The 17,071-nt window shown below is 42.7% G+C and overlaps 1 protein-coding gene across 2 annotated transcripts in view; it reads right to left on the bottom strand.

Moving 5' to 3' along the window:
- Positions 1–233: 233 nt before the first annotated feature.
- Positions 234–17,071, bottom strand: part of slc12a2 (solute carrier family 12 member 2) — a 79,981-nt gene continuing 63,143 nt past the window's right edge. For both annotated transcript variants that reach the window (XM_056265539.1, XM_056265537.1), the window contains 5 exons: positions 8,211–8,322; positions 7,524–7,610; positions 6,860–6,995; positions 1,516–1,583; positions 234–533 (listed from right to left, as the gene is read on the bottom strand). In XM_056265539.1, the coding sequence (XP_056121514.1) occupies positions 398–533; positions 1,516–1,583; positions 6,860–6,995; positions 7,524–7,610; positions 8,211–8,322 (539 nt within the window). In that variant the 3' untranslated portion in view covers positions 234–397. The remainder of the gene's footprint in view (positions 534–1,515; positions 1,584–6,859; positions 6,996–7,523; positions 7,611–8,210; positions 8,323–17,071) is intronic.

The following is a 17,071-nucleotide window of genomic DNA, read 5'->3' on the forward strand; positions in this document are numbered from 1 at the left end:
GAGCTCTCCTGTGTGCGTAGAGGAGAGAGCAGTCCTGGTGTCCGCTTCGGTGAGGAGCATCTGTCGTCATCATCATCATCATCGTGTGTGTGTGTGTGTGTGTGTGTGTGTGTGTGAGAGCTCTCCTGTGGGCGTAGAGGAGAGAGCAGTCCTGGTGTCCGCTTCGGTGAGGAGCGTCTGTCGTCGTCATCATCATCATCAGATGTGTGTGTGTGTGTGTGTGTGTGTGTGTGTGTGTGTGTGTGTGTGTGTGTGTGTGTGTGTGTGTGTGAGAGCTCTCCTGTGGGCGTAGAGGAGAGAGCAGTCCTGGTGTCCGCTTCGGTGAGGAGCGTCTGTCGTCATCATCATCAGATGTTCTGTACTAGTGTGTGTGTGTGTGTGTGTGTGTGTGAGCGCTCTACGAGTAGAAGGTGAGGACGCTCTGGTGGTTCCCACGCACTAACAGGATGGGCGGCAGGTCTTTAGAGAGTGTGTCCAGCCAGGCCATATACAGAGCGCTGGACACGGCTCCTTTCCTGGCCAGCGGCATGCTCCTGTCACACACACACACACACACACACACGTTAGTGCTGCTGGACAATAACGAAAGGAACTCTCTCATTGTCATGATCATGTTTTTTGAGAGAGACTGGTCATTCGAGAGGCTTCGTGTCCTCCTGCTGTTTTGGAGACATTACAGTATGCGACTCTGGAAAACAGATTCCAGCACTTGAGGACTTTAAGCACTACTCTTTTGGTTTTCAAGGATCACAATCAGAGATCACACTTATCAAACAATATCTTTAGGATTTTTTAAACTCAAATTACAGATATAAGGTAACCAGAATACAACTTACAACGCATTTAATAATATATATATTAAATACAAAGTTTATAATGGCTATTATTGTTCTATAAATAATATTTAAATTATAAAGTTGGTGTACTTCGTATGGAGAAAAGGTCTGATGGGGTTTATCAGACGGGCTGCAGTGTTCATTTAGCATGAAAAGATTGTATTTGTGTTGTTGTTGTTTTTTAAAAATGAATTTTCATATATATTGTATTTAAATAAGTCAGCCATATTTATGAAGAGGTACTTGAAAAGTGGTTGTTTTCAAGGGTTTTCCAGGACTTAAATTTCAAAAAGTCATATTCAAGCAGCGTGAAGCTATGACTACTTCTTCAAGTAGTTAGAGTTTGTATTTATCCTCATTTATATAGCGCTTTTAACAATATAGATTGTTTCAAAGCAGCTTTACAGTGATAATAGGAGATTACAGTAAAAGAGATTGTTTTGGCATTACAGCAGATCGAGAATAAAGTTATTGTCCAGCTAAAGTTAGTTTTGATTGATTCACTTCTGTTGTAAAGATCATTAGTTATTAACTTAGGGGCCGCTAACACGACACAAGGTGCTTAACGTTGAATCAGTTTAGTTACGGTTCTTCAACCTGATTGGCCGAGCACACGCACTGATATCCCTCCGCTCAGGTTAGATCACTCCGCCAGTATAAGGTCAGGCTTGTAACTTACATGACTATGAGGTTGGCTGTGCTGGAGTGCTCCTTCAACAGCTCGTTCAGCCGGATCTGACGGTTACTCTGAGGAAACAAATCATTTCACAGGAAGACTGAAGTTACTGTATCTGTTAACAGCCATGAAAACACACACTTCAAACAAGACTTCCAAGGAAACAAATGCACACCATCATTTCACTCCACTATTCTATTTAACTCACTTTAGCAGGAAAAACCGACATTTGAGACACACAGCACCCATACACCCACTCCCTGATCTCAGATGGGTCGAGGACCAAGGGAAGCACACACACACAGTGCTCAGCGTAAGTGAACACACACATGCTAAAGTGGACTAAAAAGAGGAATAAAAAATATATATATATATCTTTTGGAAATTGATCTTAATGCCTTAATTATAAAAAAATGAGGAAAAATCCAACCTTTACGGACACCAATTTTCTTTGTGAATGAATAATGTATCGTAAATAAATAAATGTTCTTCTAATGCAGGGGTCATTCGTCAGGACACCCCTGTGTTACATCCCCATAGAGGGGCAGATTTAGATGTTTAAAGGCCAGTTTCATGACCCAGGACACTGTGCATCCTTCCTGATAGAGTTCCCTCGGCCTCTGGAGTTAAAATATCCCCACATCACCGAGTCGGCATGGGTTTATGTCAGTTAACTTAATAGCTGGCTTGATTTGCATTGAGAGATGATCTTATGGCAGTTCCCCATGCCGATCTCTAGGTATGGTGAAGGGTGTGTGATATTATAATTCTATTTTAATTCCAACGGCCAAGGGAACTTTTAGTCAACTTTAGCAGGGGTGTATTCACTTAGACGAGACATTCCCAGTCTCAGGTTTTAGAGATAGGATACATGCTTAGCATATCATCATTCATCCATCACTGGTGGGGAACCACAGGGCTCCATGTCAGGTCCTTTTTCTAAAACATCTCAAACCAAAGACCCCACTTTTTTTGTGATGAGTATTCGTCACTGAGTCCCATTTATATAGGATTATTCGCACCAGTAACTTAGTGCTCATTTATGTCAAACTAGGTTAAGCTGTAAGTTACAACTTACACACTACTAAATATCTTTGAATTGCACCATTAGACTTAGATGAAGCGCAACTCTACGTATAAACTATAAACTAAATATTTTGGGAATCCTCCGATCAGGAGTAACGGTTGGACTGGAACAGCAGACTGGCTGAACTGCACTAGTAAGCTCTTATTTTACCCGACAGTCCTTTAGACACATATGATGATGCTGACATTTACACTCACTAATATGTTAAGAGAGACAACATTTATGGGCAGAGGTGTACAGTCCAGGGGTCAGGAAGCAAACGTTTCTTCCAGCCTGACCTCGGCTGGTTTCACTCATTAGCGCTCTCTCCTGGCTGGAGAACTGATATTAGCAGATCCAGGCGACTGGAACACAACACTGAGGAGGACTGACACTTCCTGAACCTGGCCTTCACACCTCTGCTATGGAGTAGATCAGCTGTGTGTATCTGTCCCGCTGCTCTGTGTTGTGCATGTCAGATTAAATCAGTCAATCAAAAAATGTCATTTCTTATGTTTATTTTGTATCGGTACTTATTTCTTTATCCTTATTTGTTTCAAACAAAGTTTCTGAATGTCATTTACATACTTAATCATGAATAACATAAGTGTTTTTATATCGCATTTAAATGGAAACTTCTTTTGCCTCTCGTAACTAACAGTAAAAAGAAGTTGAAATGCTGTGAATTTCAGTTGATCCTTCATTCCAACAACTTCTGCTCACTTATTTGAAGGCTGCTAGTGATCACTGAGTAAAGTCTTTTGAAAACCCATTTGTAATCTTGTGCTTTAAACGTCTTGTGAATGTTTATTTTAATTTTGGTGTTTGACCTAGGCAATTCTGTACAGCACTTTGGTCAACCAAGGTTGTTTTAAATATGCTTTATATATAAATTAAACTTGAAACTTTACAGAGAGCTTACCAGGGGCGGCACTAGGGCTGAGCCTCAGCCCCGAAAGTTTAGTAAAGCCCAAATATTTAGTTACCTTGTGTTTCTCATAGAGCAAAACAATTAATGTGAAAAACAAATGTGAATACGATTACAGCTGCCACGATTACATATAAATAAAACTGTAACATGCACTTTTTATGATTATTTTTCCCTTTGCATTAAAGGTACTTACAACATGCTTTTGCAGCGGTGAGCATTGTAGCCAATCACAGACATGTCTGCTGAACGCATCGGCCAATCAGAGGCGTGCAAGTGAGTCACTGTGCTGAAGATGTGTTTTGCGCGGGCTCACAGTTACACTTTCACAAACCTGTCATTATTATTGGCAATAACCTTAAGATGCAAATAAGAAATTCACTGCTATGTATTTGATATTCTTGATGCCGCTTGATGCATTTACGCAGCGCTCTGATGACTATAAGTTCAGCGGTCTAGCTCATCAATGTCAGAGTGATTAAAGAGGCGGGGCTTCCGTTCACAGAGGGGTGTTAACAGTGAACGAATGCCTGGGAAAATGTAAGTAGATGAACATTTAATATTTGACAACTGTTTTACAATAGAAATGTTCAACTACCGACAGTATCTGGTGATGCAAATTACTCAACCTTTTTTTTTTTAATATTAAATTTTTCCTTTTTTAATTGAAAATATGCTATAATTTCCTTGATTCATGTAGAGAGAATGTATCCATACTTAAAAACAAAATGTTTTTTTGCAAATAGTTTAAATTTTCACTAATACAATAAGCCTTTTTTCTTTATTCCCTTAAATCGCTTTTATAATGAATGAATTCCTTTAGCCAAACTAAAATAGAGGATATTCGGGGCTTTAAATAAAAATACCCAGACTTAGAACCGGCCCTGGAGCTTACGACTAGCTCGTTCTGCCTTAAGAACAAATGGTGAGTTGTTTTTTGTAAAGCCCAGAATATCCTCTATTTTATTTAGGGTTTACTGGTTTCCTCTAGTGTGAACTTTACGTTCCAATTTAAGTAAGAACTTCCGAACGGCTGGTGCAAGTCAACCCTGGTTAAGATTTAACACTCATTTCAAAGGGTTTACATCAGTGAACTTTGTTCAGAATCTCCCTCCTCTAATGTCTTCAAATAACCATTTCTGGTAAGTGTTCACGAGTACGTTTCGGCAAAAATGATCCAAGAGTAGCATTTCCTAACAACACCAAGTGCCTCACCAGGTGTTCCCTGACTTTTCACGGCATGTTTTAATAAAAAAAATAAAAATAAAATAAAAATCAACACTAACATTAAAAGTGTCAGAAGCATGACACAGAACAGTGCCCTAACAAACGTGTGTGAGGACCGGGTGATGTGGTTTCAGTCGGCAGAAGCGGATTAACACACAAGAACCAACCAGCTTTCTTCTGCCATATGCGATTCACTCTGTGATCGTGATCATATCGCTCCAAAAGACTTTAAGACACTTATACCTTTTTAGATCTTTTAAGTTTTGGTTACCAGGACTTTCAATGAGGGACAGAAACCTCTCCGGTTAAATTTCAAAACCTTGTTAATGGGTTCAGAGCAAAGTCTGCGGGTTCAGAGCAAAGTCTGCGGGTTCAGAGCAAAGTCTGCGGGTTCAGAGCAAAGTCTGCGGGTTCAGAGCAAAGTCTGCGGGTTCAGAGCAAAGTCTGCGGGTTCAGAGCAAAGTCTGCGGGTTCAGAGCAAAGTCTGCGGGTTCAGAGCAAAGTCTGCGGGTTCAGAGCGAAGTCTGCTGGTTCAGAGCAAAGTCTGCGGGTTCAGAGCAAAGTCTGCGGGTTCAGAGCAAAGTCTGCGGGTTCAGAGCGAAGTCTGCGGGTTCAGAGCAAAGTCTGCGGGTTCAGAGCAAAGTCTGCGGGTTTAGAGCAAAGTCTGCGGGTTCAGAGCGAAGTCTGCGGGTTCAGAGCGAAGTCTGCGGGTTCAGAGCAAAGTCTGCGGGTTCAGAGCGAAGTCTGCGGGTTCAGAGCAAAGTCTGCGGGTTCAGAGCGAAGTCTGCGGGTTCAGAGCGAAGTCTGCGGGTTTAGAGCAAAGTCTGCGGGTTCAGAGCAAAGTCTGCGGGTTTAGAGCAAAGTCTGCGGGTTCAGAGCAAAGTCTGCGGGTTCAGAGCAAAGTCTGCGGGTTCAGAGCGAAGTCTGCGGGTTCAGAGCAAAGTCTGCGGGTTCAGAGCAAAGTCTGCGGGTTCAGAGCGAAGTCTGCGGGTTCAGAGCAAAGTCTGCGGGTTCAGAGCAAAGTCTGCGGGTTCAGAGCAAAGTCTGCGGGTTCAGAGCAAAGTCTGCGGGTTCAGAGCAAAGTCTGCGGGTTCAGAGCGAAGTCTGCGGGTTCAGAGCAAAGTCTGCGGGTTCAGAGCAAAGTCTGCGGGTTTAGAGCAAAGTCTGCGGGTTCAGAGCGAAGTCTGCGGGTTCAGAGCGAAGTCTGCGGGTTTAGAGCGAAGTCTGCGGGTTCAGAGCGAAGTCTGCGGGTTCAGAGCAAAGTCTGCGGGTTTAGAGCAAAGTCTGCGGGTTCAGAGCAAAGTCTGCGGGTTCAGAGCAAAGTCTGCGGGTTCAGAGCAAAGTCTGCGGGTTCAGAGCAAAGTCTGCGGGTTCAGAGCAAAGTCTGCGGGTTCAGAGCAAAGTCTGCGGGTTCAGAGCAAAGTCTGCGGGTTCAGAGCGAAGTCTGCGGGTTCAGAGCAAAGTCTGCGGGTTCAGAGCGAAGTCTGCGGGTTCAGAGCAAAGTCTGCGGGTTCAGAGCGAAGTCTGCGGGTTCAGAGCGAAGTCTGCGGGTTCAGAGCGAAGTCTGCGGGTTCAGAGCGAAGTCTGCGGGTTCAGAGCGAAGTCTGCGGGTTCAGTCTGCGGGTTTAGAGCGACACGAGGGTGTAAATAACAGAATTTTCATGTTTAACCCTTTAAGGCCCGTTCACACCAGAATGCCGACTCATGATAGCGTCCATATCAGTGGGTGATAACTGATGGTTTATAATAAACAGGAGGATATGTCATCTTGTGATTTTCTATAGAATGATTATTAAAACATAATAGTTATCGTTATAGTTATTGTCCTTGTGTGAACGGGCCTTTAGGAATAATCTACCGCTCCACTATCAGGTCCTCTTCCACTAAATGTCTATTTTTGTATCTGATTCTTTGCCGCCTGTATGAGCGCAGCCGTGCTGTTGTTATCACATGTCACAGATTACATATGGTGTGTCAGTGGCCCTACTATTGATGCTTACAACTAAACTCACATGCTGTGCTTTGGGTGGCACTACACTTCTGACCATCTCTGCTTGATGGCTCATCTAGTTTGGCTCATCTAGTTTGGCTCATCTAGTTTGCTGTGGGTAAATGTGTGTTGAAACCTTGGCTTTATAGAGCTCCAGCTCGTTGTCTGTGATTCTCCAGGGTTCTTCGCTCTTCATCTTCTCAGCCGCGTCCTGCTCCATGTCGTCTTCTCTCAGTTTATACGGCTCGATCATCTCAGCAAACTCTGTCAGACTGAATGGCAAACACACACGGTTGGCATTGTGAAAGCTGAAGCGAAATGTTCAAATGTTCTAAGGAATGAGAGAACTGGTATGATGGGAATCTTGAGGAACAATTATAAAATCAGGTTGTTTTTTTAAACCGTGAGACAGGTCTGGCTCAGCATACACTGCTTCATCAACCATGCATCCGTTTATATGCCTTTCTGAAGTGTATGGAAGTTTTGATTCTTGCTCGAGGGTTTTATTGAGTGTGATTGGCAGAACATGCCATGGTTTAATTTTAACTGTAGGTGTGTGTAAACTGAGTATATTCAGATTTTTCATGGATTGATTTAGAATCATTAAAAATTGCATTGCTGAATGGATTTTCTCTTGCGTTTAGCTGTTAAAATATCAACAAGACTCAAATACAAAACCAGCACCCAAATGCAGTCGCAATTACACATTTAACACACACACAAAGAAAAGGATTAGCAGTGAAGCAGATGTGAGTAATATCCCAGTAGAGCTCTTCTGAGAAGTGTCGTGCAGATCTTACCCCTCCGACTTGGGCTTTGTGTTGACGTCGCCCAGGACAGTGATGTCAGAGAAATCGATCCTGAACTTGCTGAGCAATGTGGCCATGCTGAGGAAAGAGCAACAAAGTCATCACATATTTATCAGGCAATCATAAATAATGCACACAATATTGCCACCGCTTCCTTGCAGCTCAGACAGTCCTTCACATGCTCCATGCAGAAGGAAGCGGTTCTGAACGCTGGGATGAACACTGCAGTGTGTCAGACTCAACAGAAACATGTGCAGATGAACATGTGAAAGACCTCACAGTCTCTATGAAGACCTTACCGCTGGAACACGGATAATTATAGCGAACAAAGGCACTGGCAGCTGCAGAGGACAATGGGAAACATTTGTCTCACACTCACACACACACAGCGTGTGCCACAGAGAGAACGCTTTATGTAAAAAGAAATCGCATACTAATATGATTCATGGTCCAGCTCTCACTCGTCTGTGTGATCTCAACTCTACAGGACTAGCCCTGACATCTGTGAGATGAAGTCAAATATCAAAGAAAAGCATATTCTTATAGTTCATGTGTCATGCATGTTGACCGTGTTCTTCTATAGAAAAGAGAAAGAAAAGCACATTCTTCTCAGTTATGATTCTAATATAAATAATGCAGTAATGACACTACGTGTGTATGCAGTATTGATGTACGCACGCTCTGCGGTCGTGGTCGATCCGGTTGATCTTTCCTCCGATGAACACGCGGATCTTACAGTCCTTCCACTTCTTCTTGTTGGCGATGAGATAGGGGATCAGCAGAGTCAGACCTGGCACAGAGATGACACACATTACACATGATCTAGCAGGAGAGGCAGCTCTACAGATGATAAACTTGACATGTAATACGAGGGTCAGTCTGTGAGAAGCATCAGTCAGGCTGTGGTGTTTCCAGCAGCTCCAAGTCAAGTCATCTTCATTTATATAGCGCTTTTAACAATGTAGATTGTTTCAAAGCAGCTTTACAGTGATAATAGGAGATTACAGTAACAGAGATTGTTTTACAGCAGCTCTAGCATAAAGTTATTGTCCAGCTAAAGTTAGTTTTAATTGATTCACTTCTGTCACAACGATCATTAGTAATTAACTTAGGGGCCGCTAACACGACACCGTTCTAACAGAAAACTCTTAAGTTCTCTCTACACAAGCTTTAAAAACGCGAACCTGTGAGAGCGCTGATGGCGTGCACATGCGCATTAAGAGTTTATTCTATAGATATGGGCGTTTGAATATACACTCACCGGCCACTTTATTAGGTACCCCATGCTAGTAACGGGTTGGACCCCCTTTTGCCTTCAGAACTGCCTCAATTCTTCGTGGCATAGATTCAACAAGGTGCTGGAAGCATTCCTCAGGGAGTTTGGTCCATATTGACATGATGGCATCACACAGTTGCCGCAGATTTGTCGGCTGCACATCCATGATGCGAATCTCCCGTTCCACCACATCCCAAAGATGCTCTATTGGGTTGAGATCTGGTGACTGTGGAGGCCATTTTAGTACAGTGAACTCATTGTCATGTTCAAGAAACCAATTTGAAATGATTAGAGCTTTGTGACATGGTGGAAGTAGCCATCAGAGGATGGGTACATGGTGGCCATAAAGGGATGGACATGGTCAGAAACAATGCTCAGGTAGGCCGTGGCATTTAAACGATGCCCAATTGGCACTAAGGGGCCTAAAGTGTGCCAGGAAAACATCCCCCACACCATTACACCACCACCACCAGCCTGCACAGTGGTAACAAGGCATGATGGTTCCATGTTCTCATTCTGTTTACGCCAAATTCTGACTCTAACATCTGAATGTCTCAACAGAAATCGAGACTCATCAGACCAGGCAACATTTTTCCAGTCTTCAACTGTTCAATTTTGGTGAGCTCTTGCAAATTGTAGCCTCTTTTTCCTATTTGTAGTGGAGATGAGTGGTACCCGGTGGAGTCTTCTGCTGTTGTAGCCCATCCGCCTCAAGGTTGTGCGTGTTGTGGCTTCACAAATGCTTTGCTGCATACCTCGGTTGTAACGAGTGGTTATTTCAGTCACTGTTGCCCTTCTATCAGCTCGAACCAGTCTGGCCATTCTCCTCTGACCTCTGGCATCAACAAGGCATTTCCGCCCACAGAACTGCCGCTCACTGGATGTTTTTTCTTTTTCGGACCATTCTCTGTAAACCCTAGAGATGGTTGTGCGTGAAAATCCCAGTAGATTAGCAGTTTCTGAAATACTCAGACCAGCCCTTCTGGCACCAACAATCATGCCACGTTCAAAGTCACTCAAATCAACTTTCTTCCCCATACTGATGCTCGGTTTGAACTGCAGGAGATTGTCTTGACCATGTCTACATGCCTAAATGCACTGAGTTGCCGCCATGTGATTGGCTGCTTAGAAATTAAGTGTTAACGAGCAGTTGGACAGGTGTACCTAATAAAGTGGCCGGTGAGTGTATGTGCGCAGGCATGTAGTCCTTCCCTAAAAAAACAACCCTCATCAAACTACTTGTCTGGCATTGAAATTTATAATACAGAATTTTATCGCTTCGGCGTAGACACGCGAACCGGAATTTTAACGACAACGATTATCTGTACAGAGGTAAAGGGAAGGAGGCCTTCACAGGGAGGGACTAGTGACACTTCAGGACTGCGTTGTCGTTGTGTACAGGCGCAGGTCCTTCATCAGATCTGGATACAGCGGACTGCAGTAAACCTCGGGATAAACAGACTAATATTAGCTTAGATGCCATTCTTCTTATGATGTATCAAGTACATCAGGATTTATGGGGAGTGTTCCCGGTTCCGGCTGACCTAATCTATGCAGCCTAACATTGAATTACAGAAGTCTGGGAAGTCCATTAAGAGCTCACTCAAGTACTGCGGAGCTAAACCATTTAGTGCTTTGTAAGTAATCAACAATATTTTAAAATGTATACGATGTTTAATATGGAGCCAATGCAGAGTTGACAGAACCGGGCTGATATGGTCATATGTCCTGGTTCTGGTAAGAACTCGAGCTGCTGTGTTTTGGACCAGCTGTAGTTTGTTTATTAAGCGTGCAGGGCAACCACCCAGTAGAGCATTACAATAATCTAGTCTTGATGTCATGAACGCATGAACTAATTGTTCTGCCTTTGTCAATAAGAGCATATGGTGTGATTTAGATATATTTTTAAGATGGAAGAATGCGGTTTTACATATACTATTAACATAAATTTCAAATGAGAGATTGGTATCAAAGAGCACACACGTTCCTAACCGACAACGAAGACTTAACAGAGCAGCCATCAAGTGTTAGACAGTATTCTAGGTTATTACGTGAGGACGTTTTTTGTCCAATAATTAGAATCTCTGTTTTTTCAGAGTTAAGAAGTAGGAAATTACTAGTCATCCAGTTTTTTATATCAGCTATGCATTCCGTTAATTTTGTGAATTGGTAAGTTTCGTCAGGGCGTGAAGAAATATAGAGCTGAGTATCATCGGCATACAGGGCCGGCTCTAGCCCTTTGGTTGCCCTAGGCGAGATTGATTTTTGCGCTAATTCTGTACGATCAAGTTGCGTTTTTTTAACAAGTGGTTTAATCATAGCCAAATTGAAACTAGATTTTTTAGTAATTTTGAAAATATTACTATAAATTACAGCAACACCTCCCTCTTGCAGCTAGCATACTAATCCAAATACGACCTGCTCCTCACCACGGCGCGTCTCAGGTGCTGCGGTTATCACTCCGCCCAAGTAGCAGTGCTTCGCCTTCAGAGAATATAGTTCCCAGTATTTATACGGTTAAAATATGTCTGTCTCATGTGACTGTTTTTTGTACACTCTGTGACTATACAAATCACAACATGTAAATAGGAAAATGTTTGCGTTATTTTGTCACTTATTTGGATTAGTATGCTAGCTGCAACCATTTACATCCCGTCTTTGTGCTAAGCTAGGCTAGCGGTGGGTGCGTCAAACAGACTTATAGCACGCACAGAGATGAAAAAGGTATGTATGGACTTATCTAACTCTGGGGGATAAGGTGAATAGGCTAAAGTCCCAAAAAGTCGGAGTGTTCCTTTAAGCACTGTTTCACAGGTGCATCTGCAAATACGCTTTATGGTTCATTGATCAAGCATGAAAAATATTGTTTAAACACTTTCCAATAGATATATAAAAACAATTAGGATTTTACACAATTATCTAAAAAAAAAACTAAAAAAAACAGTATCCTAAAAAGGTCCTTCATCTATAAAGGGTTTCTTTTGTTGCCAAGTTTAGATGTGCAGATCCTGAAGGAGACACTTTTACTGCTGCCTTACACACTGACAGGTTTGACACGAGTTCAGTGTGTGTGTGTGTGTGTGTGTGTGTGTGTGTGTGTCATGACAGCAGTAAAGTGGCTCTGCTGCATTTCAAGTATGCGTCTGTGCAATGACTGTGTGTTAAATCAACACCACATGACTTTTACAGTACTGAAGTGGTTCTACATGGTTAAATAGGATGGACAGGATGTGATAATACAGTGTGTGTCATACAGATTTGCCTTGTAAAACAGAAAGCCCTGCTAGGCCCTTCCCATCGGAGCAACTCCTCCTCCAGACTTGAGTCATTGGTAGCCTACACGCCTGAAGCGATGCTCTTTTAGCCGGTGTCTGTGTTACAGCGCTCGAGCCGTCGCTTCACTGCCTGCCAGAAGCTCCTCACATCAAGAGTGAGCGGCACCGCACATAAATATATCAGTGAGTCATCTTACAGTATGAGTTAGCTAGCATGAAAATACTGATGAAAATGATGTTTAGAGAAATACTGTAAGGTACGGTCAGGACTGGACACTCAGCATTGCTGGCGGACTCGGGTCAATGCTAGACGCTCGGCACAGATGCTGGAATGTCACTGGTCAGCACACAGGTTATTCATCAAGTCTAGTCAGTTTGAATGATCACGTGACTTTAGACTGCTCAAGTGAAAGAACTCGAGTACTCGTACGCTGTCCGACAGGTTTTCTGTACACACGTCTGAAGCGCACATACACACAGCTCCTGTCACACACACACACACACAGAGCTCCTGTCACACACACACACACAAACAGAGCTCCTGTCACACACACACACACAGAGCTCCTGTCACACACACACACACACACACACGGAGCTCCTGTCACACACACAGAGCTCCTGTCACACACACAGAGCTCCTGTCACACACACAGAGCTCCTGTCACTGAAGTACTGAAGAGAGCTCTTTAACACGCCTAAACTGGACAATACACACAAAAACTTAATATCATTGACAGGGTTTGAAATTAACACACCAACCCAGCAAATGCAGGTAAAAATAAACTGTGGCGGATCAAGTCAACAAGGCAAACCAACGCTGTCAAATCACGAGCCAATTTGGCGTTTTACTTATTATGTTCACTCACTTTGCTGGAGATTTAGCGCAAATACTCATATCTGCGCAGAATCTGCTCATATCTGCTTACTTGAACACACACGTCACTACGCAACAAATAACGGCGCGCTTGTTCAATTGCATTGAAGATTAAAAAGCATTTGGTTAACAGAAAAGACATTGTTATTTACCAACATCCAACATTCTTTTATGTGGACAGATCAATACAGTACAAAGAACATCAAACACATTTATGGTGAAGAGGATGACAGAGGAAGAGGAGATGCTGGATGACAGGATTTAGTTTCAATAAGAAATTAATGTATGAACTTCAAATTTTATATATACACCATATATTATATAAAATGGCTAGTAACTTAAAGGATTAGTTCACTTTTAAAAAAACGTTTGCTGATAATTTAGTCACCCCCATGTCATCCAAGATGTCCATGTCTTTCTTTCTTCAGTCGAAAAGAAATTAAGGTTTTGGATGAAAACATTCCAGGATTTTTTCTCCATATAATGCACTTCAATGGGGTCCAAACGGTTCAAGGTCCAAATGACCGTTTCAGTGCAGCTTCAAAAGGGCTTTAAACGATACCAGACGATGAATAAGGGTCTTATCTAGAGAAACGATTGGTCATTTCAAAAATAAATAAAAAAGTTTAAGTTTTATAAGCACAAATGCTCACCTTGCTTTGTTCTGTGATGCGTGTTCGTGACGTCACGTAATACGCAATTACGTTGAAAAGGTCTCACAGAACAGAGTCATCACAGAACAGAGCAAGGCGAGCATTTGTGCTTATAAAACTTAAACTTTTTTATTTATTTTTGAAATGACCGATCGTTTCGCTAGATAAGACCCTTATTCATCGTCTGGTATCGTTTAAAGCCCTTTGAGCTGCACTGAAACGGTCATTTGGACCTTGAACCGTTTGGACCCCATTGAAGTGCATTATATGGAGAAAAAATCCTGGAATGTTTTCATCAAAAACCTTAATTTCTTTTCGACTGAAGAAAGAAAGACATGGACATCTTGGATGACATGGGGGTGAGTAAATTATCAGCAAAAGTTTTTTTTAAAGTGAACTAATCCTTTAATGTGTAATATACTCTCACCGGCCACTTTATTAGGTACACCTGTCCAACTGCTCGTTAACACAATTTCTAAGCAGCCAATCACATGGCGGCAACTCAGTGCATTTAGGCATGTAGACATGGTCAAGACAATCTCCTGCAGTTCAAACCGAGCATCAGTATGGGGAAGAAAGTTGATTTGAGTGACTTTGAACGTGGCATGATTGTTGGTGCCAGAAGGGCTGGTCTGAGTATTTCAGAAACTGCTAATCTACTGGGATTTTCACGCACAACCATCTCTAGGGTTTACAGAGAATGGTCCGAAAAAGAAAAAACATCCAGTGAGCGGCAGTTCTGTGGGCGGAAATGCCTTGTTGATGCCAGAGGTCAGAGGAGAATGGCCAGACTGGTTCGAGCTGATAGAAGGGCAACAGTGACTGAAATAACCACTCGTTACAACCGAGGTATGCAGCAAAGCATTTGTGAAGCCACAACATGCACAACCTTGAGGTGGATGGGCTACAACAGCAGAAGACTCCACCGGGTACCACTCATCTCCACTACAAATAGGAAAAAGAGGCTACAATTTGCAAGAGCTCACCAAAATTGAACAGTTGAAGACTGGAAAAATGTTGCCTGGTCTGATGAGTCTCGATTTCTGTTGAGACATTCAGATGTTAGAGTCAGAATTTGGCGTAAACAGAATGAGAACATGGAACCATCATGCCTTGTTACCACTGTGCAGGCTGGTGGTGGTGGTGTAATGGTGTGGGGGATGTTTTCCTGGCACACTTTAGGCCCCTTAGTGCCAATTGGGCATCGTTTAAATGCCACGGCCTACCTGAGCATTGTTTCTGACCATGTCCATCCCTTTATGGCCACCATGTACCCATCCTCTGATGGCTACTTCCACCATGTCACAAAGCTCTAATCATTTCAAATTGGTTTCTTGAACATGACAATGAGTTCACTGTACTAAAATGGCCTCCACAGTCACCAGATCTCAACCCAATAGAGCATCTTTGGGATGTGGTGGAACGGGAGATTCGCATCATGGATGTGCAGCCGACAAATCTGCGGCAACTGTGTGATGCCATCATGTCAATATGGACCAAACTCCCTGAGGAATGCTTCCAGCACCTTGTTGAATCTATGCCACGAAGAATTGAGGCAGTTCTGAAGGCAAAAGGGGGTCCAACCCGTTACTAGCATGGGGTACCTAATAAAGTGGCCGGTGAGTGTATATATATGTATATGAAAAAAGGGAAAAAAAGAAATAAACCAGATTAACTTTGTAACAGCTTATATTATAAGTGTGTGTGTGTGTGTATATATATATATGTATATATATATATATATATACACACACACTCACCGGCCACTTTATTAGGTACCCCATGCTAGTAACGGGTTGGACCCCCTTTTGCCTTCAGAACTGCCTCAATTCTTCGTGGCATAGATTCAACAAGGTGCTGGAAGCATTCCTCAGGGAGTTTGGTCTATATTGACATGATGGCATCACACAGTTGCCGCAGATTTGTCGGCTGCACATCCATGATGCGAATCTCCCGTTCCACCACATCCCAAAGATGCTCTATTGGGTTGAGATCTGGTGACTGTGGAGGCCATTTTAGTACAGTGAACTCATTGTCATGTTCAAGAAACCAATTTGAAATGATTAGAGCTTTGTCACATGGTGGAAGTAGCCATCAGAGGATGGGTACATGGTGGCCATAAAGGGATGGGCATGGTCAGAAACAATGCTCAGGTAGGCCGTGGCATTTAAACAATGCCCAATTGGCACTAAGGGGCCTAAAGTGTGCCAGGAAAACATCCCCCACACCATTACACCACCACCACCAGCCTGCACAGTGGTAACAAGGCATGATGGTTCCATGTTCTCATTCTGTTTACGCCAAATTCTGACTCTAACATCTGAATGTCTCAACAGAAATCGAGACTCATCAGACCAGGCAACATTTTTCCAGTCTTCAACTGTTCAATTTTGGTGAGCTCTTGCAAATTGTAGCCTCTTTTTCCTATTTGTAGTGGAGATGAGTGGTACCCGGTGGAGTCTTCTGCTGTTGTAGCCCATCCGCCTCAAGGTTGTGCGTGTTGTGGCTTCACAAATGCTTTGCTGCATACCTCGGTTGTAACGAGTGGTTATTTCAGTCACTGTTGCCCTTCTATCAGCTCGAACCAGTCTGGCCATTCTCCTCTGACCTCTGGCATCAACAAGGCATTTCCGCCCACAGAACTGCCGCTCACTGGATGTTTTTTCTTTTTCGGACCATTCTCTGTAAACCCTAGAGATGGTTGTGCGTGAAAATCCCAGTAGATTAGCAGTTTCTGAAATACTCAGACCAGCCCTTCTGGCACCAACAATCATGCCACGTTCAAAGTCACTCAAATCACCTTTCTTCCCCATACTGATGCTCGGTTTGAACTGCAGGAGATTGTCTTGACCATGTCTACATGCACGTAGTTGCCGCCATGTGATTGGCTGCTTAGAAATTAAGTGTTAACGAGCAGTTGGACAGGTGTACCTAATAAAGTGGCCGGTGAGTGTATATATATATATATATATATATATATATATATATGCGCCTATATATAAAAGCTGTGACGTAGTGGTTTATTTATTTCTTTTGGCTAGTAGTAGTTCTGAATGGTTAATAACTTAATGTAGTAGCTAAATTGGCCGATGAGTGAAAAAGTTAATTTCAAACCCTGATCATTAACATGAAACTCGTCTCATGAATTGTGGTCGTGTTTTTGGGTTTCTCTAACCGTGTTGTGAATAGAATTGCTGTAAACTAATGTCTCTTTGCTGTACTCATTATCAGGGGATTTTATTAGTTCAACATATCGGCAGCTTTTAAATACAAGTTTGTAATATGCAATTGCTGTTTCCATGACATTAAGAACAGACTGCAGTCAAAAACAGTAACTATTTTTCTTTCTTTTTTGTGGTTGAGCCAGTAAAAATTTTGGCAGGACAAGTGAAGATCTGCTAGATTATTTAGTCTCTTGATCTCAGTTATTCCCACTGGCAGCTCTGGAGATCCTCCAG

This window comes from Rhinichthys klamathensis, unplaced genomic scaffold (assembly GCF_029890125.1).
Source record: "Rhinichthys klamathensis goyatoka isolate OS25496 unplaced genomic scaffold, OSU_Roscu_1.1 h1tg000236l_1, whole genome shotgun sequence".
Taxonomy (NCBI): Eukaryota; Metazoa; Chordata; class Actinopteri; order Cypriniformes; family Leuciscidae; genus Rhinichthys; species Rhinichthys klamathensis.